The 26,219-nt window shown below is 43.6% G+C and overlaps 2 protein-coding genes across 4 annotated transcripts; both read left to right on the forward strand.

Moving 5' to 3' along the window:
• Positions 1–1,633: 1,633 nt before the first annotated feature.
• On the forward strand, positions 1,634–7,931 carry LOC123325489 (zinc finger protein 501-like). The gene is made up of 3 exons (XM_044917240.1): positions 1,634–2,032; positions 2,161–2,308; positions 6,991–7,931. Exons 1-3 carry the CDS (start codon positions 1,634–1,636, stop codon positions 7,929–7,931), a joined length of 1,488 nt encoding a protein of 495 aa, XP_044773175.1.
• A 7,398-nt stretch (positions 7,932–15,329) lies between these two features.
• ZSCAN16 (zinc finger and SCAN domain containing 16) lies at positions 15,330–25,175 on the forward strand. 3 transcript variants are annotated; one of them, XM_044917450.1, is made up of 4 exons: positions 15,330–15,404; positions 15,513–15,879; positions 16,850–16,988; positions 24,136–25,175. In XM_044917450.1, exons 1-4 carry the CDS (start codon positions 15,400–15,402, stop codon positions 24,654–24,656), a joined length of 1,032 nt encoding a protein of 343 aa, XP_044773385.1. In that variant the 5' UTR covers positions 15,330–15,399; the 3' UTR covers positions 24,657–25,175. The 3 variants fall into 3 exon arrangements, with proteins under 3 accessions (XP_044773385.1, XP_021552854.1, XP_044773384.1); XM_021697179.1 differs by having other exon boundaries at positions 15,371–15,879; XM_044917449.1 differs by having other exon boundaries at positions 15,371–15,792.
• The last annotated feature ends 1,044 nt before the right edge of the window (positions 25,176–26,219 follow it).

The raw sequence follows: 26,219 nt of genomic DNA on the forward strand, positions 1-26,219 counted from the left end.
GGCCCGGCCCGGCCCGGGCGGCGCGTCGGGCGGCGCCCGCCTCCCCGGAGTTCGGGTCCCTGCGGCTTGGGGACGGACAGCCAGAGCGTCCCGAGTCGGGACCGCCGTGCTTGCTCGTCGGCGCGGGGACGGGGTGAATGGCTGGCGCAGTCGCCGTGCTGTCGCGTTCTTGGAAGATGTGGACGCTGCGAGTCCCCGTGTCCCGCGCCCTGAATGATCCCAAACCGGCTCACCTAAGCCCTCGCCTAATCCTTAGGGCCGGGAGACACACCTTCGGGTGTGTTTGGAGGATGCCGAGTGGGTAGCAGGCGAGAGGCGCGCACAAGACCCGCGAGGGGCCTCGGTGCGCGGCCCTGACTTCGGTGCCGGGAAACCGAGGCAGGGCTCCGAAGCCAGCGCCCAGATGACGGGGTCACGGCGAGCAGTGCCGCGGTACTGAGGTGTCACCGGGGGCGAGCTCTGAATCGAATGCCGCCCGGTCCGCACTCACTCTCAGAACAACCCTACAGGGAAGGCTTAGTTCACCGGCTCCTTTCCTGGTCTTGTTAACTGTGCTGCGGTTGTGCGAGTAAGAGGTTAACGCTAGGGAAGCTGGGTGAAGGGAGTAGGGACTTGTCTGCACCATTTGGGGAAATTTCTTTAAATTCAAAATTATTTCAAAATAATACGTTAAAAAAAAAGGTAAGATTTTTACAGAGGGGGGAAATAGAGGTTTAGAGAGGTTAAGCCACTACACATAGGAGAACACGACACGATTCAGGCCTAGGTCTTCCGGAATCCACAGCCCACGTCCTTCCCCGCGGCCCACCATGCTGATGAAGTGGTCCACGTTTCAACAGACGGGCCCTGTTAAGTCTGCTATTACGTGGAAAACTGAAACCATCTACACCCACACAGCCTACTACCTCCCTAGGTCAAGGTGACTTTGCTATTCATTTGTCTACACTAGATATGACACTATTCCACTATCTTTATCAACATGACACTATTCCAGGAAATTCTTGCCCTAGACGATAAAGTTGCAAATAATCATATTTGTTTCAAGAAATTACCCCTCAGAAAATCCACCTGAATGACTATCAGACTCCCAACTTTTTGATCCAGACTTTTTGAAACCTTCAGCTGAAAACCTTCACCTTGTTGTGTTCATCAGTTCTAAACTGTTGTCATGATCCTTCTCCAAACCTCATTCTGCTTTGAAAGATCTGTCTTAAACCCCTGAAACCTCATAAATATCCTGACTTTGCCTTCCTCCTTGGGAGATACTACTAAGTAACTCTGTCAAGGTAGTGCTAGCATTCTTAAGAATAAATTCAGCTTGCCCTTATCAATGGATTGTTTTGGTGTTATTTTTGGAAAGCAGGGGTCCAACAATATTCTCAATATAATGAAAAATGCTCTTTCTTGACAAACATTCCCTCTACTTAGAAAAAGGTTTGAATTACTTAAACATGTTTTTTTTAATTTGGGTCAAGCCTTCTTGCTCTTCTGAAACAGAAACATTAGACTTAGTAAGTTCAAGCATTTAATCAGCGTGTGTGGGTCTATCTTTTTAACTGTGGTTTCTATAACCTTAGGAGTGTTCCCTGAAAGATAACCCTCGTTATCGTCCTCTCTGACCATTGGAGCTGGAATGGCTGCAGTGTTACTTCCACTGGCTCCTGAAGAGCCAGAGGGCCTCTTCAGAGTAGACAACAAAAAAGGTCCTGCCAAGGTTCAGGGATCTGGCCCACAGGAGAGCAGCCCAAACAGCCAGGAGCTATTCCGCCAGCGCTTCCGACAGTTCTGCTACAAGGAGACTCCTGGACCCCGTGAGGCCTTGAGCCAGCTCTGGGTGTTCTGCTGTGAGTGGTTAAGACCTGAGATACACAGCAAGGAGCAGATGTTGGACTTGCTGGTGCTGGAGCAGTTCCTGACCATCCTGCCCGAGGAGCTGCAGGCCTGGGTGCGAGAGCAGCACCCAGAGAGTGGGGAGGAGGCCGTGGCTGCGCTGGAAGATCTGGAGAAGGAATTGGATGAACCAGACCAGCAGGTAGAAAGGGACCTGTGCTCAGTGCAGGGATGGTTGGGAGTGGGCATCCAGGCTGATCCTTTATGGGCTCTCGGGATCATGTAGACTGTGGGCCCTTCAGATGCCCAAATGAGCCTGCTTGTTCTCAGGTTTCAACCCAGACCTGTGCACAGGAAGTGCTTTCTGAGACATCGGAGCCTCTGGATCCAGCTAAGGAAGCAACATCTCTCCAGCCTCAACCCATGGAGATCCAGCTTACGGGTGAATCTCAGGACCCTCAGCACCAACAGGATTGTGGTTAGTGTTGACACTTGGGTCATATGGCTCCCCTGGAGACCTTAGAATCATTCATCATTGAACACATATATATTGAATACTTACTCTGTGCCAGGCACCATGCAAGGCACTGGGTATAGTGAATAAAGCAGACGTGACCCTTGCTTTCACGGAGCTTATAAAATAAATGTACCATGACAGATTGTAGATGGGGGAAGAAGAAGGTAGTCAGAGAAGGCCCTTTTGAGGAAGTAACATGGGAGCTAAATCCCAAAAGTAGAGTAGAAATTAGCCAGGTGAGTTGTAGAGGGGAAAGCAATGTAGGCCTAAGAGCATGTACAAAAACAGGTGGGAAAGAGGTGGGTTTGAAAGAAGGCCAGTGTGACTGGAGCATGAAGAGAGAGGCAGAAGAACAGAGAGAAGGAGGTCAGGGGCCAGAACACAAGCGCTTTGTGGGTGCAGGTAAGGAGTCAGTACGTCTTTAACTTTCAGGCTATATGAGACCTACCTCTGGGTTCTTTGGGAATCAGGGGAATTTAAATTCCATTATTTTCATGGGCTTTTTAAATTTTGCCTATAACTAGGATAAATAAATTAATAAAATAAAATTCTCCTATAACTCAGGAACTAGACTCTATCAACCCTAGGCACCCTAGATTATAGTTGGTCATTCATAGAAACCAGTTTCTCTTTAAAAGTTGAAATCAGTTTTTTTCTTTCATAGCAAGTTTATTAAATTCCTGATGTACTTTATCAGTTATTAAAGGCACCATTCTCTGGGCCAACACCTTTCCTCTGGGTTCACTCTTATTGAAGTTCATTCTTTAATAACTATCTTAGGTTCTTTGGGTGTAGACTTAGTCTTTGCATGTCTGAAAATACCCTTATTTTGCCCTCCCCCCCTTTTTTTCACATATATATATGTGTTATGTATATATATATATATATATATATTTTTTTTTTTTTTAAGTAGGCTCCACGCCCAACACCGGGCTTGAACTCACGACCCTGAGATCAAGAGTTGGACGCTGCACCAACTGAGCCAGCCAGGCGCCCCTTTCCTCCCTTTTAACTCACACTTGAGCTAGAGTAAAATTCGGATTGACCATTTTCTTCTTCAGCATTTGGAAGGTCTTGCGGGCACTACTACTTCTAGTAGCTAGTCTTCTAGCTTCTGTGGTGTGCTATATTATCAGTGTCTAAATGCCTTTTTTATTTTTTTAGGGATACCATCTTTTCTCATTAATAGCATTTCTATTTACTCTTAGCCTTTATGATGTGAAGTTTCACTAAAACATGTGTGCTGATAGGGTTTTATTTTTACTCATCTTGCTTGGTCCATAAATGTCCTGTTGCTAAGAACCCATGTTTTTCTTCACTTCTGGAAAATTCTCAGCTATCGGTTCTTTACATAACGGGTTTTTTTATTCTTTATGTATTTTCTTCAGGGACTCCCAGAAGATGCTGGTTAGAACCTATTTATCAATCTATTCACTCCGCTGAACTACTTTTTCATATCCTTTAGGCCTTTGTCTCTGTGGTACATCCCAGTGGAGTCCTGTTACATTCCAGTTTATTCTATCTCCAGTTTGTCCATTTCTAAAATTCCTATTCAGTTTTTATATCATCTTTTCTTGTTTCATTTTTACTGATTTTATTTCATAATTCCATGTTTATGTGCCATGGACACTGTGTCATCACTTACCTCTTTCAGGTATCTTTCATCTTTTCAGGCTTTTTGATGAGAATAATTTCATCTGGATTGAATTCATGTTCCAGGTGGTGATTTTGTTAACCATCTTTCTTAGCATTCTGTTCACGTGTTTTGAAATTTTCATCTCTGGGCTCATTCTGAGTTCTTTCTCATCTGCTGTACATTCTCCCCTTCCTTGCCGAGCCGTTCTGTGGCTCCTTCTCCCTGACCCCACACCCACACCAGGGCTCCCGTGATCACACACAGCCCGTCAGTGTCATCACAGGCTTCCAGGCAGCCTGACGGGCTTCTTGGTTGCAGAGCCGTCCACGTGCTCGTGTGTGCGTGCCTGGGCGTCCCACCCAGACTCCCCATTTTCCTGTGGGCCACCATCTCCGTCACTCTCTGGAGCCCAGCAGGTCCATGGCTGCAACTGTAGCTACCATTCTGTGCTTTTGTTTCCTTTCTGATCCACAGAGAAGTTTGTCTTGTTTAGCACAGATGTGTTATAGATTAATTTTTACTTTTATCACTCCACGTATTTGGAGCTAGATTATGAAGTTGCTGTGCCATCCTGACTAGAAGTACACCATCTTCCCCAACCTTTTTTTTTTTTAGTATTTTTATTTCTTTAAGTAATCTCTACTCTCAATGTGGGGCTTGAACTCACGACCCCGAGATCAAGAGTCACATACTCAGGGCGTCTGGGTGGCTCAGTTGTTAAATGCCTGCCTTCAGCTCAGGTCATGATCCCAGGGTCCTGGGTTCGAGCCCCACAGCGGGCTCCCTGCTCCACGGGAAGCCTGCTTCTCCCTCTCCCACTCCCCCTGCTTGTGTTCCCTCTCGCGCTGTGTCTCTCTTTGTCAAATAAATAAATAAAATCTTTTTTTTTTTAAGATTTTTTTTTTTTTTTAATTTATTTGCGAGAGAGAGAATGAGAGACAGAGAGCATGAGAGGGAGGAGGGTCAGAGGGAGGAGCAGACTCCCTGCCGAGCAGGGAGCCCAATGTGGGACTTGATCCCGGGACTCCAGGATCATGACCTGAGCCGAAGGCAGTCGCTTAACCAACTGAGCCACCCAGGCGCCCAATAAATAAAATCTTTAAAAAAAAAAAAAAAAAAGAGTCACATACTCTACTGGCTGAGCTAGCCGGGAACCCCTTCCCCAACCTTTTTCAGTCAGTCAGAAATTATGTTTCTACGCTGTGATGTTTTTTAATAATAATCCATTAGTTTTTTCTAATGCTGATACGAATTTTCTGTTCTATGTGCAGCGATGTTTTGGATCCCATCCTACAGTACATTTTATATTTGCTAATGGCTCTAAAAGATTATGTTCTTTTTTTCTTTTTTAAAGATCATATTTAGGGAGAGCACGTGCGAGCACAGGAGCAGGGGGAGGGGCAGAAGGAGAGGGGGAGAGAGAATTCCAAGTGGACTCTGCACTGAGCGGGGCCCCACGCGGGGCTCAGTCTCACGACCCCGAGATCATGACCTGAGCTGAAATCAAGAGTCGGACGCTCAACGGACTGAGCCACCCAGGTGCCCCTAAAAGACTGTTCTTACATAAATGTGTACTTTGTGCGATTTTCCTTTGAATTCTGCACACAAATGTATCTAAGGTAGCTATAACAAAGTTTTAAAGTGCCCCAAACTTTTAAGACAACCTTATGTAACCAGTAACAGGAGAACTTTCTCAGCAGTGCGGCCGGGTGGTCTGGTGAGGAACTACCACAGGCCCCAGTCCTAAAAGGAGGCCTGCAGAAAGGGAAAGCTCCTCCCACTCTGGGCAGCATTGCTTCTCGGCTCCTCCTGCATACAGTGGGAGCCCTGACACCCAGGGGGGCTGTCACTTTCCTGAGGTGGGGTGCCAGTGAACTTTGTCCCTCCTCCACACTCAGAGAGCTCAAACCTGCAGTTTGGCCACGGCTCCTTCGCCCCATCCTCCCAGAGTATCCTTAGCTGACCCGTTTGGGCGCAGTTGGCCCGTGCCTCTGCCTAGGGTTAGGTCTGACGTATACCGCCTCCTGGATCTTCAGCTGTCTCCATACTTGTCTTTCCTCCCATTGCTGCCACCCCCCCCCCCCCATTTAAAAGCATATCGCTTTTCCCTGCATTATTCCTACATGGTTACAAATTCTGCCCTTCACTCTGGGTCCTAAAATGGGATTACTTCAGGGACAATATGCCTGAGTGGGACAATCTCACTTTTTTTCAGCAACTGTTGACCATTGAGGAAGTGGCCACATGGCCCACCCTGGAGGATGGGGGTGTTGGGACCCTGCTCAGAGGCACCTTTGTAGGAGAGTCAGGCAGGGGAATTATGGGAACATGCTTTCCTGGGGTCAGGACAGACGGGAGTCTGGGTCTGCTAAAGACCGTCCTCTGTGTTCGTGACTGTTTGCCTGGGAAGTCTCAATGGTCCACAGAGTGTAGCTTCAGGCTTGACAGACTCCCAGGTTCTCCTTTGCAAGAAGAGTAGTGATGTCTTTGGGGCCAAATCGGTTTCTGTCTGTCCCTACATGATAACAACCTTTTGTGCCCCACGTGTCTAGACTCTGATCTCCTTGTTCTGCATATCTGGAAATAGGTACTTTTCTGCACTCCAGCCCCGCATTTTTCAGTATCCCAGAGGCCTTCGCCACCTGCCCAGAGCTCCTTCCCAGCTCCACATCAGCACTGGCCCCCATGGCTTCCCTTCTGCTCCTCCTACAGTCCCGTTCCTTCATCCCTCTCTACTCTGGTCTTCGCTCGGAACCTGCTTTCATCTCAGATCTTTTCTTCTGTTGTTGACTTGTTCCTCCCTGACTTAATCTCCACTCTGCTCAAATCGTGCCCTGCTAGTCCAGACACTGCTAGTCCTCTCTTCCTTTGCAGTCTCCCACTTTCTTCCTCAAATGTTGTAAAACTATTTTGCTAGCATAGTTAAGCTGTGTGCTTCTAGTATATGGGTTTAATTTTATTTCCTGTATATGTCATTGATATTTGAAATCTATCCTTTTTGTTTCAGATGATGTGATCGGAATTGGGAAAGGGGAACTGATTCAAAAGCAGGAGTTAACTATAGGTACGGAGTCTCCAAAAAAGTCATCTGGCCAAGTGAATGGAAAGGTCCCTGAATGTGGAGAGACCCAAGAACAGGAAGGATGGACAAAAAGAGATCAGAGAAACACTTCAACTGAGAAAAGATACAAGTGTGATGAATGTGGGAGAAGATTCACTCAAAACTCAAGCCTCATTAGACATAAAAGAATCCACACTGGAGAAAGACCCTATTCATGTAATGTGTGCGGCAAAACTTTCATCCAGAGCTCACAACTTATTGACCATCAGAGAATACATAACCGGTTAAAACCCTATCAGTGTGATGAGTGTGGAAAAGCCTTTTATTACAGTTCACACCTTGTTCAGCATCAGAGGATCCACACTGGGGAAAAACCTTTCCAATGCAATGAGTGTGGGAAAGCTTTTCACTACAGCTCAGGCCTTGTTCGACACCAGAGGACCCACACAGGAGAGAAGCCGTATCAGTGCAGCGACTGTGGGAAGGCTTTCTGTCTGAGCTCACATCTGATTCAGCATCAGAGAGTCCACACTGGGGAGAAGCCGTACCACTGCAGCGAGTGTGGGAAAAGCTTCAGCCAGAGCTCAGGCCTCTTCCATCACCAGAGAATCCACAGTGGGGAGAAACCCTATGAGTGTGATGAGTGTGGGAAGGCCTTCAGCCACAGCTCAGCCCTGGTGGGACACCAGCGCATCCACAGTGGAGAGAGGCCTTATGAGTGTGACGTATGCGGGAAAGCTTTCAGTTACAGCTCACATCTTCTGGGACACCGAAGAATCCACACTGGAGAGAAGCCCTATGAGTGTGACGTATGTGGGAAAGCTTTCCGGCGGAGCTCACACCTCATTGTACATCAGCGGATCCACACTGGAGAGAAGCCCTGGTGATTGTCGGCGCTCATTCCTGCAGAACGCCAGAAAAGCACAGCTAGCAGGGGACGCCCCCATGACAGCGACATGGGGAATTCTGTGATCACCACTGCAGTTTGCGCAGTCATTTGAGAATACTTCCGGAGCTGAGACAGGTGATCCCGACAGCTTACCAAACAAGCACGTCCTTCCACATTCTCAGACTTCGTCTCTGAAGCCAGGGCTCAGGAAACCTCAGTGATCCGTGAGATATGTACTTGGGGGTTGTAGAGACAGCTGCTGTCCCCTCCCTCCTTCTCCCCACTGTTTTCTTTGGAGTTAGGATAATGGTCTTGTCTGAAGTGTGAATTTAGAGTTAACACCTCATCTACATAAAAAAAAAAAATCCTGCATTTTAGGTTAACTTGATAAGAGACATCAGCCTATCAATTATCTACATGAAAACTTTGTGAATACAAAAACCACTCTGTAATCTGGGATGAACGATTTGTGCAGATAGGAAAGGTCAGCAGGAGGATGGATCATGCACATTCCAGTGACCCTTCACATCTTCCACCAGAGATGGCAAACGGGCCAGTGGGCTGTATTTGGCCTGCACGTGTATTTTTCCCAAATGCTATTTTCTTCAATAATATATAAAATTTTTCAAATTTTTAAAGCTGTTTTTTTAAGGTTTATTTATTTGGAGAGGGAGAGTTCCAAGCAGACTGCACTGAGCACGGAGCCCAACGCAGGGCTCGATCTCATGACCCTGAGATCATGACCTGAGCCCAAATCAAGAATCAGACGCCCGACTGACTGTGCTACCCAGGTGCCCCAATTTTTTAAAAATCTGTCGATTTCACATAAAATATGACTTTCTGGATTCTCTTAAAAAATGCATGCTGTGGCAACACTAGATGGCATATTCCCACAAGGCAAGAGTTGACTGGAACAGATTATCACTACCGTGTGTTTAGACGCAGTCCACTGCCACACAGCTTCCTGGGGTCTCCCTGCGCTCCCTGCTCCTCCACCTGGGGGAGCCCTGTCCTGCCCTAAGGGCTTCTCAGGGGCTTGTGGGTTCCAGGCCAGCTTGCCACCAAGAGCTCCGTCCCCCAATAAGATTTTCTCTGAAGAAAAGGGCTTTCTGCTAACAACAGCTTAAAGATTTAGATTAAAAAATAAGTTTAAAAGTGTGTGCTTGTGCACCTGAAGGTAGAGGAAAGCCACTTTAAAATCTTCCTTAGATAGAATGTATAGGTCATTATTGAAAGTCACCTGCAGCAGCTCCAAGTGAAACCCGTGGAGACTAGTCGTTTGGGTGAGATGAGAGCACAACACACGTGACGGGGCTCGACCCTCACGTCAGAGTGAGAAGGCCTGGGGCTGAAAGCGGAGGTGCAGCTCAGAAAGAGAAGCTTGGAGATCTGAAGCATTCAGTGACAGGAGCAGCTGTGGGAAGGCTGTGGGATGAGGCCCAAACGGGAGACTGGGGAGAGGTGAGAAGAAAAAGCTATGAATATGGGAAGGTCTGGGATAAACGGACGGAAGGAGAAAGGCCAGAGACGCCAGGAAAACAAACTGCAAACAGGAAGCCAAAGCAAAGGTAGTGAAAACATGAGGTGAGAAAGCATGATTTAAAGAAATGTCAGTGGAGGGACGCCTGGTGGCTCAGACAGTTAAGTTCAAGGCATGATCGGGGTCCTGGGATTGGGCTCCACGTCGGGCTCTCTGCTGAGCAGGGAGTCTGCTTCTCTCTCTCTCCCTCTGTGCTCTGTCTCTTGCTCTCTTGCTTTCTCTCAAGCTAATAAAGCAAATAAAGTATTTTTTAAAAAATGAAAGAAATGTGGAGGTTGAGAGGCTGGAGGTGGGAGCACTGAGTATGAATCCACCCTTCATTTCTATGCCATGTAGGACAAATGCCTAAATGAAAGGCCCTCACCCAAATCTGAGTTCACTACTGTTTCTTTGTATCACTCAGGACCCTGGCCTGCATGGGTCTCTGAGTGTTGGGACACAGGACACTTCTCCTTAGGTATAGAAAAAGACTGTTCAACCCTGCTCAGCCTGGACTCTGCCTTCTTAACAAAACCAGCCAAGCAGGAGGATTCTCCCCCAGGAGCAAGAATACATTTCTGGTGGGGCCCCTGGGTGGCACGGTGGATCAAGCATCTGACTCTTGATTTTGGCTCAGGTCATGATCTCAGGGTCATGAAATTGAGCCAAGCCCCGAGTCAGTTAGGTGCTGGGTGTGGAGCCTGCTTAATATTCTCTCTCTCCCTCTGCCCCCACCCCACCACCCTGGCTGGTGCATGCACCTGCGCTCTCCCCATTCTCTAAATAAATAAATAAATAAATAAATAAATAAATAAATATTTTTTTTAAAAAAGAATTCATGCTTGGCCTCTCTGGGAAGCATGTAATTTACCCATTCCTCCTAAAGAGGAAAAAGTGTGTTGTGAGATAGAAATACCCATTATAAATTAATTAAGTGATGTAGCAAAAGGAAAAGTCCTTTGCAAACTCTGACATCATGGCTGCCATTTGTTGAACATCAGTTGTGTCCAGCATCGAGCCTGATGTATCTGATGTCAACGTTCCAACTCTTCTGTAAGGTACTATTTATTATCACAAACAATGTGTAGATGTAATTTATTCTTATGAAAGGCTTATAATAAAATGAAAAGTTTTTAATACATTTAAATGTTAAACAGCCTATAAAAGTATTTTTAGAATATAATAACTAAAACAGACAAAATATTAAAAGTTAGAAGTAATAAAATGTCAACAGTGTATTTAGGTAATGAAAAGGGAGTGAGTCTCACCTTTTCTTTCTATTTCTCTGTATATTCCAAATGGAAAAGTTAGAATTCACCATAAACATGTAGTAAACACTTTTTAAAAATTAAAATACTACAGAATTGAGCTTTTCTGGAGATGATTCTTTGATAGCCTTTTCAATTACTTCCTTAGGACTGGTTTATTTAGAGTTTTCTACCTTTTTTAAAAAAATATTTTATTTTTAAGTAATCTCTACACCCAACATGGGGCTCGAACTCACAACTCCGAGATCAAGAACTGGACTCTCCACCAACTGAGCCAGCCAGGTGCCCCATAGATTTTGCTACTTCTTGAATGAATTTTGGAACTAAGGGTTCTTTCCCAGAAAATCACCAATTTTGTTGAGATTTTCTAAAATTTTGGTAGCATACTTACTTCTTCATCTGCTATGTGTCATTTACAATTCTTAAATATTTTCTTTCAATTGGATTTACTGTAGGTTTGTGGGATTTTTCGTGTTTTGTTTTTTGTTTTTTTAGTTTGGATACCATTAGTTTATTATAAAAGAGAGACATGAAAATTATTTACATGATGAAAGATTTCACTTCACTGGAATGAGCAGCTTCACTTCATGCCATTTTAATAATGATTCCAGTCCACACACTTTCCAATGTGACCATCTCTAAATAAGAAATAATCCTTGTCATCTAGAACTACTTTGGTGCCTCCATATTCTGGGAAAAGAACTTCATCTCCAACTTTCACAATAACTGGATGAATCTCTCCACCCTTTCCTTTAGAGCCCCATCCAACAGATACTACTGTTGCTTGCAACACTTTTCCTTGAGATTTTTCTGGAAGCATAATACCTCCTTTGGTTACAGTTTCAGCTGCACTCCTTTCAACTAAAACTCCATCGAAGAGGGGAAGAAACTTTTAAAAACTGCTTGCCTTGCCATGACTCCAGCCGCCCCAGTTCTTACAGGTTTGTGGTTTTTAATAGGCTGGTTTAAAAATGTTTCATTCTTGGATCTATTAATGTCACTTTTTCTTTGTTCTAATTCATTTACTTCTGGTTTATCCTTATTTCTTTTCCAACCTTTCCCTTGGGGATTTCCTTCTCATCCTTTTTCTAATTTCTTGAATGCTTAGTTCATTCATTTTCTCTTTTTAAATTTTATTTTTTAAGATTTTACTTATTTATTAGAGAGAGCACAAGCAGGAGGAGAGGCAGAGGGAGCTAGAAAGGGAGAAGCAGACCCCTGCTGAGCAGGGAGCCTGACGTGGGGATCCCAGAACTCTGGGATCATGACCTGGGCCAAAGGCATTTAACTGACTAAGCCACCCAGGCGCCCCTCATTTTGTCTTTTTAAATAATGAAAGCAAGTGAGAATATACATCCATTGAATGAATGCTGTTATTTTTAAATAGTCCACTAGTGTTTTTGTGGGTGGTTTTTTGTTTTTAGTAGCTTTGGGAGATCTAAATAGAGAAGAAGAGGGCCCTGGGTGTCATACACTGGACTGCCTGCTTATGCCTCAGTCATGAAGGCAGAGAGGCTCTATCCAGGTAGAGGAAGGACGTAACCAAGCCAAGGACCAGGTTTTACCAGGAAGCCTCATTCTGACTGATGTTCAACCACTCACATTTCCACAGCCAGGTGCTCCAAGGCTCTGGCAAGCTGATTGTGTGAAGTTGATGGCAGCCTGAAGCTGGGGCATACCTGAAGAATATTCTGGACTCCTTAAGAAGTTCAGGACCTGGAGCAGGGTGTGTGTTTGGAACCTGGTGAGAAAATTTGACACAAAAATTAGATAAGGAGGGAGAAACATGCTGGTGAGTGCACTGCACTGAAGGAGGCGGCAGGGAACAGTTGAGCCTGCTTCTCCCTCTCCCCCTGCTTGTGTTCCCTCTCTCGCTGTGTCTCTGTCAAAGAAATAAATAAATCTTTTTAAAAAAAAAAAAAACACGCACACTTAAGATAATTATTCTACAAAAACAATCATATACTGTTTTGTAACTTACTTTTTTTATTCAATATGCCTTTGGCATCTTTTAATTTTTAGCTTTTAAAAAAGTTGGGGATATAAAAAATCTAAATTCCCAAATGTGGACATTTGGGTTTCCCCAATTTAAATAAACAATGTTTCTTCATATATGTTTGAACATTTGTGTATTTTTTTAAAGATTTATTTATTTATTTTAGAGCTCAAGAGCTGGGGGAGGGGCAGAGGGAGAGAGACCTCAAGCAGACTCCCTGATGAGTGCAGAGCCCCAAGTGGGACTCAATCTCACGACCATGAGATCATGACATGAGCGGAAGTCAAGAGTCGGTGGCTCAAATGACTGAGCCACCCAGTCGCCCTTTGTGTAAGTACTTCTATACAAATAATTCCAAGAAGCTAAGTTGTTGTATCAAGAGGTATGGACATACTAATTTTAAAGTCTTGCCTTCTGAAAATATACAACCCAAGAGTGCCAGTATTTTCACCCACTTTCCAATACTAAATATGACCAATCTTTTTATCTTCAGTAATCTGAACAATTTTAAAAATGTTTGTTTTAATTTAAATTCTTTATTAGTGAACTTGAGCACTTTTTCATGTTGTCTATTTGTGTTCTATAAATGCTTACCTAAGTTGTTTGCCAATTTTGCCATTGGCTTGGTGGTATTTTTCTTAATTTTTTGTAAGAGGTCTTTGTGTATTAGGAATATCAGTCCTGTGTCTTTTAGATGGGTGACATATTTTACTCTGAGCTTATACGTTAGTTTTTATTTTTTTCATTTAAAATTCCAAATTTTTACATCACCAGTTCCATCTGTCTTTTCCTTTATGGGTTTTCAGTTATATGTCTTTAGGGTTTTTATGTCATGCTTAGAACTCTCCCAACTCCAAAGTAGCAATGGCTTCCCAGCCTATCTCCCTGCTCTGTCCTTGTCCAACCCCCTTCATTTACAACTTTATTTTTAACACAGCAGCCAGAAAACTCTTTTCAATACCTGTATCTGAACATGTTACTCTGCTGCTCAGAAATTCTGAATGACTTCCCATCTTGGAGTAAAAAAACAAATGTATCTTTGAACTCACCCGAGACCCTCATATCTTTCCCTCTCTCTACTCCCAATACCCTTTTGTTGCCTTAGCTCCAGACACACAAGCCTCCTTCCTGTGCCTAGAATATTTCAAACACACTCCACTCCAGGCTGTGCATGTGCTATCCCTCTCCCTGAAACAGCTTTACCCCTGATGATGCACTCGCTCGTCTCCCTCAGTCTTTGCTCAAATGTCAGTGTACTAGTGAGGTCCTCCATGACCACCCTATTTAAAATTGCATTACTTCATTCTCACCCCAAACTTTGCATTTCCTTCATTTTCTCCTTGGCACTAACATCCACCATCTAATATACTATATATTTTTCTTGTTTATTGCCTGCCTTCCTACCTCATACACAGAAGCACACATACTAAATTACAAATTCCATGAAGTCAAGAGTATTATTTTCCTCTAAACTATAGTTCCAGCTTCCAGAACAGTGCCTGGCATAGCAGGTGAATAATCAATATTTGTGTAAGAAAGAGAAAGAGGGAGAAAAAAAAACTAAGCATTTCTAACCCATCAGATTGGGAAACATCAAAATATCTTATGATATTGTGTTGACAAGTATAGGTAAACAGGAACATCTCTAGTAGGTTCTATGGTTGGTAATTTGGCACTAACAAAAGTACAAATGTCCCTACTCTGTACTCTAGTAATTCTATTTCTAGGAATATATACTATGTAAATACCCTTACACATGAGAAAGACACATGTTTACAGTAATTTATTGCAGCAGCATTTCAAAAAGATTGGAAACAGCCTGCCTATGAATGGGGTAATTATTAATGAATGATGGCACATACAATGAATACTATGCAATTGTTTAAAAAAAAAGGCAAGATCGAGGAAACCCTTTATGCACAATCTCCAGTATTAGTTGCTAGGAGGAAGCAAGCAAGGCGCAGAAATGCTACCATTTGTGCAGGAGGACAGCGAGGGTGACATGTACCTGCCTGACGTGTGTACGGAACAGTGCGTGTGCCCCGAAAAACACAGGCTGCCAAAATTAGATGCTGAGGACACTTACTCTTTTTAAATATTGAACTGTGTGAATGCTCTACTTTTTCGTACTACGTTTCTAATAAGTAAACCTAAAAAATTCTGGAGAGGGGAAAAGTTTTAGAAAAAGAACAAAGAGGACGTGCCCGCGGGCCCGCGCACAGCCCGCTCGCCCACGTGGTCCTCCGCGGGCGGGGCCACCGAGGCGAAGCTTCCTAGAGCGGCCGGAAGTGCCGGCGGCCCGCGGCGGGGCGCCCATTGGTCGACTGGAGTCCAGCCTTTGTTCGGGGCCGCCGGGAGGTGGCCGGCGCGGCGCGTGAGTGCGCCCTGCGTCCGTCGCTTCCGCAGGGGAGGACGAGGGCCGAGCCTCCGGGAGCGGACGGGGAGAACGCGAGGCGGCGTCTGCGCCTCTCGGGCGTGCAGTCAGCGAGCCTCCGCGCAGCGCTGTGGACACCTGGCGTTTCTTCAGGGCTGACGAGTGCCGGCTGCTCGTCAGCCCCGCGGGAACGGGAGAGTCTGACAGACGAGAGCTGCCGCGCGGGGCGGCCGAGGGAGCTTGCGCTCGTGAGAGCGCAGATGTGAGTCCGTGCCCCTGCTCGCCCTGGCTCCCTCATTAGCTGTGTCTATGTTCACGGCGGCTTTTGTCATCTCCGCGGTAACGACGTCCCCGAAGCACGGTTCCGAGAGGTTCTCCTTGAATCCGCCCCGGAGAGGACTGATCTCCCAGCCCACAATGGCCGCCGCGGCCCCGGAACCCGAAGGACAGAAAGCACTTGCAGTAGTTAAGGCAGAAGAACAGCGCTGGGGACGGGACGCCCCTCACAGGAGGGAGGTCTTCAGGCAGCACTTCAGGCAGCTCTGCTATCAGGATGCGCCTGGACCCCGCGAAGCCCTCTCCCGGCTCCGGGAGCTCTGCCGCCAGTGGCTGAGGCCAGAATGCCACACCAAGGAGCAGATTTTAGACCTGCTGGTGCTGGAGCAGTTCTTGAGCATTCTTCCCAGGGACCTGCAGGCCTGGGTGCAGGCGCAGCACCCGAAGACGGGCGAGGAGGCGGTGACTGTGCTGGAGGATCTGGAGCGGGAGCTGGATGAACCGCGGAAGCAGGTGGGAAGGGGACACTCGTTTGGCTGGGCGAGATCAGGGCATCTGGACGGAGCCAAAGCAAAACAAAAAGCATGTGAAAGAACACCTGGGGGCGTTTACTAGGTTATCGTAGAGGAGAACAAGGCTTAGGGAGGGACCCGACTGCCAGTGTCAAATAACTGGTACAGACCCAGGAAACTGATGCAGTTTGTAAGGGTGGATCCGTGAGAAGTTACGGGAAGGCAAGTAGGTAACAGAGGTAGACAAAGAATCCTCCAACATTCATACCTTTCTATTAAGAAATGGGCTTCCTGGTTAAAGAAAGAAAAAAAACAAAACAAAAACCCTCCCTTTCCATGGAAATAGTCAAGGTGGGTTCAAATAGATGCCGAGGATATTACAGAACAGCCCTGTCGAAAAGAACTGTAATGTGAGCCATATGTGTAGTTAAAATTTTCTAGTAGCCACATTTTAAAAAATAACAAGTGAAATCAAATATTGTTAACCCAAAATAATCATGTAATCGATATAAAAAATGAGGTATTTTGCATTCCTTTTTTGTACTGTTCTTAAATTCAGTGTATATTTTACACTTTGTGTATCTCCATTCCTACGAACCACATTTCAAGCGCCCAGTGAGCACACTGTGCTTGTAGCTATCATACTGGACAATGCAGTTAGAGAAGAAATGCCCCCATTTGGTGAAGGTTGGGCTAGATAATTTTTGAGGTTCTTTCCAAGTCAGAATACTGATCCTGGACCTCTGCGATCATTGTGAGAAGAGACTGAATTTCACTCTCCAGTGGCCTGAAGTGTAAGGATTAGTTTCTGACTCTTCTTTTTTTAGTCATTATTTCCATTTGCAATTGAATGAGACTTTTTCCCATTTGTGTTCCTGGTCCCTGGCAAATCCTTCTTTTGATCTTTTCTCTGAAGTTCTTTAAGTTCTTTCACAAAATCTACAAGGCCAATCATACCTCATTGTTCCCAGGTCCCAGCCAATTCAGAAAGACAGGACACACTTTTGGAAAAGTTGACCCCCTTGGGAAGACCCCATGAGTCACTGACTGCACAGCTCCATCCCAAGAAGATTCAGCAGGAGCAGGAATCTGGGGAGCCCCAAAGGAATGGTAAGGAGCAAGAATTTATGTGAGGGAAGATAATGGTTTCTTGTGTTAGGAGCTTTCTCACTTTGATGTTCTCCTTTTCAAGTTTTCTTGCTTACCCTCCACCTCACTGTGGAAGGTTTTATCCCCCTTCTGACCCTTGCCTCATCATGGAAAGAATTATATTTTAGTTTTTCATTAGACTTAAAAGCTGCTTTTTGGCCCAATGGATGGGGGATGGGATTTAAATACTCATTCAAGTTAATAATACCTTACATTTCTATTTGTTGTTACCTGGTGATTCTAGTTCTAAATTCTCTTAAATTTACATTTTTAACAGGAGAATTCATATGACAGCCTGTATTAGTCTATTAGGGCTGCCAGAACGGAATACCACAAGCTGGGTGACTTACACAACAGAAATTTATCTTCTCACAGTTGTGGAGGCTGGAAAGTCCAAGATCAAAGTGTTAGCAGGCTTGGTTTCTGGTGAGGCTTCTCTCCTTGACTCACAGACTTGCTGTATCTTCACATGGCCTTTTTGCTGTGCACACACACTTTTGCGATCTCTTCCTCTTAGGTAAGGATGCCAGTCCTATTGGATAAGGGCCCCACCCTTATAACCTCATTTATTCTTAATTACTTCTTAAAGACCCCTTTTCCAAATGCAGTCACATTGGAGGTTAGAGCTACAACGCATAAATGGGGGGGAGGGGGGCCGGGCACAATTCAGTCCCTAATACATCCTCACACTGAAAGAAGTAGGAAAGAGAGAGCAAGAACTAGTCAGTATAGTAGGCTTTTTGTTTCTCCCATGTTAGGTTGACTGGGTTTTGGTTGTCGTTTGCTTCCCCACCCCAGTAATCAGTTCACTAATTGAAAACCAGATGTCTAGTGTATCCCCAGGCTTCAATAAAAAGTAAACAAACTTTAAATTCCAGTTTGCCCAAACACTCCTTTTTTCAGTGCTCCCTGTCCTTTCTCTAGAGGCTCTTGTGTCCATACTGCCTCCCCTGGGCAGTATTTATACTCTGGCCTATTATGGATTCCATTCTCACTACTTTAAATTTTACCAGTATGGTTCTCTCATTCTCTAGGTTCCCTGCCAGGTGATCTGTCTAATCTGAAAAATGATTTTAAGTTAAGATATTTGTATTTCATACCTGGAAAGATGGCATTCGATTATGTATAATTTAAAGGAGTCTTTTCATGCTTTTAAAGCATAGTGTTGGTTATTGGTTAACTTTAGAGGTGAGGTTGAAACCCCCTGTTCTGTTCATTCTTCTTTTATTAAACATTTGTTGAGCAGCAGCTACATGCTAGGCACCATGCTAGATGTCAGGAATACAAAGGAAAGACTTCTCTTCAAAAAACAGAAGTGAGCAGTAATGCTATAACCTACAAAAAAAAAAAAAAAGGACAGCTATCCCTGTGGCAGGCCCACAGAAGTGTCACAGAGTAGGTTTGATTGAGCTGAGATGGTCAGATGGGTGGGAACTGGGAAGGGAGAACAATTCAGGCAGAGAGAACGGAGGGGGGGGCGGGGGGCATGAAAGCTTAACATTCTAAGAACAGCAGTTGCTCTGAGTTGATTTTGATGAAGAGAATTTTGTGGAAGGGAAAAATCAAAGGTCAGTGGTGAAGGTTCCTGAATACCACGCTGAGGAAACAGATGGAGGTCTGTTACATTATTTGTTTGTTTGTTTATTTTATTTATTTATGTTTAAGTAGGCTCCACACCCCAACACCAATACAGGGCTTGAACTCACAATACTGAGATCAAGACTTGAGCTGAGATCAAGAGCCAGATGCTTAACCAACTCAGCCATCCAGGTGCCCCCGTTATATTATTTTAATAGAGGAGTGGATGACAGATTTGTGTTTTTTAAAAATCACTATCCATGATTCTCCTTTTTTAAAGTTACAGAGAAAAATATTAAAGAAGGATATCTCCAAATGTAGACAAAGATTATTTGAAGGCAATGAAGTCACAGATGACTTATTCTACTCTCTTTTCCAAAGTCTATAAGTGAATGAGCACACCACTATAAATAGGGAGAAAAGATAAAACACAAGGGGAGACCACTTTCAAATATAGAAGATTTTAGACCAGTGCCCAAATAAGGCTGGAGAGAGAGGAAGGAGAAAATTCAAGAGATACTTATTATTCATTTATTAATGAACAGGTCTGATTAGATATTGGTGGTTGGTGACTTGGGCGACTTGCAGATAATGGTGTAAGTAATTGAGAGGAAAATCAGAAGGTGGGAGTATCTTATGTGTGGAAACTTAGAATGGATTCAATTCTTATACATGTGAATTTGCTGTACCTCTGAAACATCCATCCAGTAGGCAGTAGTTTAAAATATGGTTCTAGATATAGGAGAAAGATGTGGGAGGAGATAAGAGATTTGCGAATCGTCCCTGGGTAGATGATAGAAGCCATGGCTGTAGACGAAGTTGACCAAGAAGAATGTATAAAGTGAGGAGAAGAGAGGCACATGCAAATTTTTGAGGCATGCCACCATTTGAAGTTTGGGTGGAGGAAGAGGATTCTACAAAGAAGACACATCAGGGAGTATCAGAGGAGTAAGAAGCAGAAGAGGGTAGTGTCACTAAAGATACCAGGAGCTGCAGCCAGCTATAGCCAATGCTACTAGTGGGACACAGGCTAAGAACTGGTAAGTGTCCACTTACTGAATTTGGCATTTAGAAGTTAGTGGTAGGGCGCCTGGGTGGCTCAGTCGGTTAAGCGACTGCCTTCGGCTCAGGTCATGGTCCCGGAGTCCCGGGATCGAGTCCCGCGTCGGGCTCCCTGCTCGGCAGGGGGTCTGCTTCGTCCTCTGACCCTATCCCCTCTCATGTGTTCTCTCTCTCTCATTCTCTCTCTCTCAAATAAATAAATAAAATCTTTAAAAAAAAAAAAAAGAAGTTAGTGGTAGTCAAGAATAGTTTCAGAAGGCAGAAGCTAAAAGATGTAGGCTACTTTAATAAGCTTTGGTAAGCTTAACTATGTGGGGTCTTCACCTTTTTTCTGTGAGCAGGCATATTATAAGAAATTTCTCTCCCTGCCTTTGGGAGGAGCCAGGACAAGCAGTGAGTCATAAAATAGATCACAGTAATATTTTAACATGTCAACATGCTAAATTCTATGTAGAACACAGAATTATTATGACTAATGGATAGTCTGTGCAAAACTCTTAAGTTCTAGATGGTCTTCCTTGTTTTTTTTTAATAGATATTTCTGGACTAGTTCACTCTACTTCATGTTATAAATTCAGAAAAATACACAGTTCCTATACCTAAAATTGTAGAGGGTTACACATGTGCTGCTATTAAAATAACTTTTCAAGGAAAAGTATGAATTGTCTTTTCTTAATCTAATACACTGAAAGGTGCTTCATGAAATCTAGCTATCCTATGAGGCCTGAGAATTTTTAGGGAATCCCTTTTGTCTGCATTGAACAGCATGAATAGGACTTTTTTTCTAAGGTACAGCACCAAGAGCCATACACAGTTTTTATCTGTGTCACCACCACCACCACCACTCCCCACCAAAACAACTGACAAGCAAAAAACAAAACCCACCAAAACAATACAAAAACAAAATAAAACTCTGCAGAAATCACAACACATTTCAAGACGTGTCTTTCAACTTTATTAAAAGCATGTAATGTCCGGTCCAAATCCTCATTTTACAGTTGAGGAAATATACCCACAGTGGTTGTGACTTGTCTAAGTTTCCAAAGAATAAGAGGCAGAGCTGAGATTACAGTCAGAACCTGGGGCTCCTGCCCGCTGGTCCAGAACAACTGTTAAAAGCCATCAGGATAATGTACCAAAAAGTCACTATCTCTCAAAATGTAAATTTATTGTTAAATAGACTTTTTATGCACTATTTCTTATTTTAAGAAATTCATTGTGGGGCGCCTGGGTGGCTCAGTTGATTGAGTGTCTGCCTTCAGCCCAGGTCATTATCCCAGGGCCCTGGGATCGAGCCCCTTACGGGCTCGCTCTGTCAAATAAATAAAATCTTTTAAAAAAAAATTATAGTATCCATACCAGCAAGGTATTATTATTTGTATTAGCTGTTGGCTAGCATAATAGGACTCCTCTCTGTAAACATAACTGGGAATTACAATAGCATTAATCACTTAATACAGAATTAACTTTGTAGATGACAGAAGAACTTGGAGAGCTGAGTATTTTGCAATTCTTTGTAGCACATTTTAAAGTATTTCAAAGTGAACTTTTTGGACATGCTATTAACCCACAACACTGACTCTCCATTAGCAGATAAATGACAGTCTCCTTAACTCCCAGTTTCACTGCACTCGGCATTTAACCTTGTCCTTGCTCCCCTAGACTGTCAAGCAAGTTGTACACATGGTAATCAGATGATCTTTACTTGTCCTCATCTCAGTGACCAGCAGGGTTGGACTTATCTCGAATTGTAACTGATAAGGACTCTTGGTATTACATATGCCAAAATAATATTGGAAGGTCAGCCCTGGCAGAAGGTGTTAGATCCAAATATTTTTCATTTTGTCTGTTCTAAAAGAAGGTCTCTTGGTGTGCCTGGGTAGTTCAGTCAATTAAGCGTCTGACTCTTGATTTCGGCTCAAGTCATGAATTCAGGGTCATAAGATCAAGCCCTGCGTCAGGCTCCATGCTTAGTGGGGAGTCTGCTTGAGATTCTGCCCCTCCTCCCACTCATGCTCTCGCTCGCTTGCACTCTCTCTCAAATAAGTAAATCTCTGAAAGAAGGCCTCTGGCAATCCTATTGGCCTGGGACTGGCTAGCACTTGGAAGAGATACATAAACAAGGCCCTGAAACTCCAGTTGACCAAGAAATAGACCACAGGTCCTTGAGATGAGAAAAGTTCACATATGACAATTTTCATACAATATTATTCTGTACCCTGTTCAGTTGCAGATCGAAGGGAGAGGGTTATCATTTCAATTGCTGACCAAGAAAAACCAACTTTGTATTTTAAAAAAAAAAAAAGCCTTTTGAAGTTCTGGTGAGATTTTTCTCTAGATTTCTCCTGAAGTTGTGGGAGAGAGACTCATCCTGAAGACTGGTAGATTACACTGAAGATGGTGGACTGACCACTTAGTTTGGTCTTTTTTTAATTCATCTTCATCAGTAAGCCACAGGAAAGCCAACCAGTGGTGACAGCTGTATATAAAAGAAGTGGTTGAGCCAATATGCTGATGTTTGAGAACACTTTTCTTAATGGTATGGGGGTGTCTCTGATTTCCATGATTTGCTTGATCATTACCCTACTAACTTAGCAATACTTCTGTCACACATTATACTTTTACAAATGCTTTATCATACATTCCCTCATCTAATCAAACTATAGGTAAAGAGGAGGGCACAGAGGTGATAAGGAAACCAAAATAGTGGTGCTCTGCCAAAATTTAAGCAGTTATCAGACAGTTCCAAGACTGGAATCTAGACCGCCCTGGCTCTAATTTAGTCCTTGTCATTTCTAGCCAAAGATAATACAGCAATTAGGTTCCAAAACAATATCATCTTAGAGGAAATATTCCAACTTTGAGAAAGTCTACTGCCTGATTTAAAAAAATAAATAATAATAATAATAATAATAAATTTTTTTTAATTAAAAAAAATCGTTAAGGAGGAACTGATTTGAGGAAGAATGGTAGCAAGGGGACATGGTGATGACAGTGAAGAGTGGACTTCACGGCATGGCACTCAGCCATGTGAGCCAGTGTTTTCCACCCCCAGCCCAGGCACTGAAATGTCCGGGTAGCTCTTGCTGCTGCTTCTGTCATGCCAGGTGACCATTGAAAACCGTAATTAAATGACTGTTGCACAGTGAGGATTCCTAGGTTTGTTGAGATGGTGGTCACAGCAAGACCAACTAGGTGACTTTCTATTCCCTCCAAATCATCAAAACAGCTATTTTCTTATAAAATTCATCTCAACAAATATTGAGTACTTGCCATTATGTGCTATTCTGTACTAAGCTTGGGGTTGAGGACATGGGGAGCAGGAAGAAGGAGAGAACACATCCAATTTGGGAAATTAGGGAAGACTTCCTGGAGGAGAGAGCATTTGAGATGGACCTTGAATAATAGCTAATAATAGTGTGGTTCCTGGACCAGTAGTATCTATCAGATCAGGAAACTTGTTAGAAATGCAAAAAAAAAAATTTTTAAGATTTTATTTATTTATTTGACAGAGAGAGACACAGCGAGAGAGGGAACACAAGCAGGGGGAGTGGGAGAGGGAGAAGCAGGTTTCCCGCTGAGCGGGGAGCCCAATGTGGGGCCCGATCCCAGGACCCTGGAATCATGATCCGAGCTGAAGGCAGACGCTTAACGACTGAGCCACCCAGGCGCCCCAGAAATGAAAAATCTTAAGCTCTATTCCAACTTTATCAACTAGAAGTTCTGGGGTCAGGAAGCCTGACATTCTGTTTTAATAAGTCATCCAAGGTGATTCTGATGTACAATCAAGTTTGAGAACCACCATGCTAGGATTTGGACAGGAAGAGATGATAGTTTCAGAAAAAAGGATTCAACCCAGCACATACACCAGACCATTGTCACTTCCTACTAATCTTCCTGGATTGATCCTGACCTACATGTTCTCAGTCTGCTTTTAATTAATTATTATCCTTCACACATTCCCCTCCTTTGATGGTTCCTAATCACTACATTCCTCTCATATCCCTAACCCCACTGTCTTCTCCACTTTTACTCAGTTTTACTCCCACATAACTACCTGTGTTTCAGGCCCCTGCATGTTTCTCCCAAACTTTTACCCCCCTCCCCATTTCTGTTCTTCGGTCCCCGTCTGTCCCTCTTAATTATCCTCAGCATATCTCTAGTCCTCATTTACCACTCACCACTCTGCCTTTGCACAGGATTGCCAGGCAACCCCCTGATCCACATCAGTGCCTTTTCCCCTCTTCTTAATCTGTTCCCAAATAATTTTTCTGCTGCTGTCTTCCCTACTGGCCTCTTAATCTCTTCCTTATGTTGTCAATATACGTTTTGACAATGCCAAATCTAGTTTGTACATGTATGTGACTTTGTTTTTTATAACACATTTATAACATTTACGTGTTCGTTCTTTCATGGGCTTGGCTTCTCAAACCTAGACTAGGACATGTTTGTGTACTCTTTGTTACAGGTGATAAAACCAGAACTAAGAATGAAGCATTGTCCCAGAAGGAAGATTTGCCCAAGGACACAGAATTCCTTGGGAAGACAAATGACAGACTTAACGAAGACATTCCTCAACATCCTGAATCCAAAGATGCTATTGAAAGTGAGGGCAGATTAGAGTGGCAGCAGAGGGAAAGAAGACGCTATGCATGTGATGACTGTGGGAAAAGTTTCAGTCACAGCTCAGACCTTAGTAAGCACAGAAGGACTCACACTGGAGAGAAACCCTACAAATGCGATGAATGTGGAAAAGCCTTCATTCAACGTTCCCATCTCATTGGACACCACAGAGTGCACACTGGAGTGAAACCCTATAAATGTGAAGAATGTGGGAAAGATTTTAGTGGGCGCACAGGTCTTATTCAGCATCAGAGAATCCACACAGGTGAAAAACCCTATGAATGTGATGAGTGTGGGAGGCCCTTCCGTGTAAGTTCAGCCCTGATCAGACATCAAAGAATTCATACAGCAAATAAGCTCTACTAAGATGGTGAAATAACAGAGGTTTTTAGCTACTCAGCTCTCCTTCATTATCAGAGAATCTGCCTTAGGGACTGTGAGTATCCTGAATATAGGCAAAGCTTCAGTCATCATTGAACATTTCTCTGGCACCAGAGAATCTACCTGAGAAAATTTCCTTTTATTTCTAAATTAGTTCAGTTTCTTAGGAAGCATTAAGGTTATTTCAGAAAGCCTTGTCTGTTAACAGATTGCTCCCTTGCAGCCCAAAATAACCGTGTTTCTTGGTTGAAAGATAGTGAATTCTACTTCTCAGCTTTCCTCTTTACTTGACTATTCTGTGTATGACATTAGGCAAAACAGTCACATTTTTCTCTGCCTTCATTTCCCCCTTCTGTAGAGGACACAGTAGAGACCCACCAGGTATGTTGTATTAAGTTAAAGCTGCTTTTGAAATTAATAACTAAAACAATACTAAGTATTTTCCATCACTACTGATATAATGGCCATTATAATGTATAATCATTTTGTGGAATTTGTTTGCCAATGCTAAAAAAGAGGAAACTACCAAAAAAGAAGCAGGGTAAGGAAAACATTCAAGTGGGAAGGAAAGCAGTAAGTGATGATGAGTAGGAGCTACTGCGAAGAAGGATGACTGTAATGAGGATAAATCACTCCTCTTCTGAGTCTCAGGTTCCTGGAAACTGAGAGACGTGGGGAGGGATTGGTCCAGAACTGCACTGTCCAATGGAGTAGCCAGTGCCCACATATGGCTGTATAAATTTAAAATTAATACACTCAAAGTAGAGAATTCTGTTCCTTAACCACATGCGGCTAGCAGCTATTGAACTGGAGAGCACAGACACAGATCATTTTTATCATGGTGGACAGGATGCTGCTGTCCTAATCAATCACCAGTAACATGTCTTCCAGCTTAGATTCTGTGTGATTCTGAGTTCGGGAAGGTAGTAAAAGAGACACCTGAGGAGACTGTAGTAGCAACAGGAGATAAAATACAAACACTCTAAGAAAGGAATTTAGTAATAACTTTATGGCACTTTTCAGCCTTAAAAAAGGAGTATATTATAATTGGAAGATTATTAAAGTAAATACAATAACATAATAATCTAAATTAAAAGCTTAAATTACTGGGCGCCTGGGTGGCTCAGTTGGTTAAGCAACTGCCTTTGGCTCAGGTCATGATCCTGGAGTCCTGGGATCGAGTCCCGCATCGGGCTCCCGGCTCGGCGGGGAGCCTGCTTCTCCCTCTGACCCTATCCCCTCTCATGCTGTTTCTCTCTCTCTCTCTCTCTCAAATAAATAAGTAAATAAAATCTTAAAAAAAAAAAGCTTAAATTACTACCTCATCTCTAAAACAAGAGTGTAACTACCTTTACAAAGTAGCATTCCATCAGATACATATGCTGATATTCTTATCAGCATATGGGACTCTCAGGAGTTTTAAGATAATAAACAGTCCAATTTTTTTGTTTGGCTTGGAAATGCATTAGCAGTCCATGTGCTTGCAACAGTTTTACATCCCTAGTTTGAGAATACTATAACATGACAGATATTGTGACCAGAGGCCCA

The sequence above is a fragment of the Neomonachus schauinslandi genome, chromosome 8 (assembly GCF_002201575.2).
Source record: "Neomonachus schauinslandi chromosome 8, ASM220157v2, whole genome shotgun sequence".
NCBI lineage: Eukaryota > Metazoa > Chordata > Mammalia > Carnivora > Phocidae > Neomonachus > Neomonachus schauinslandi.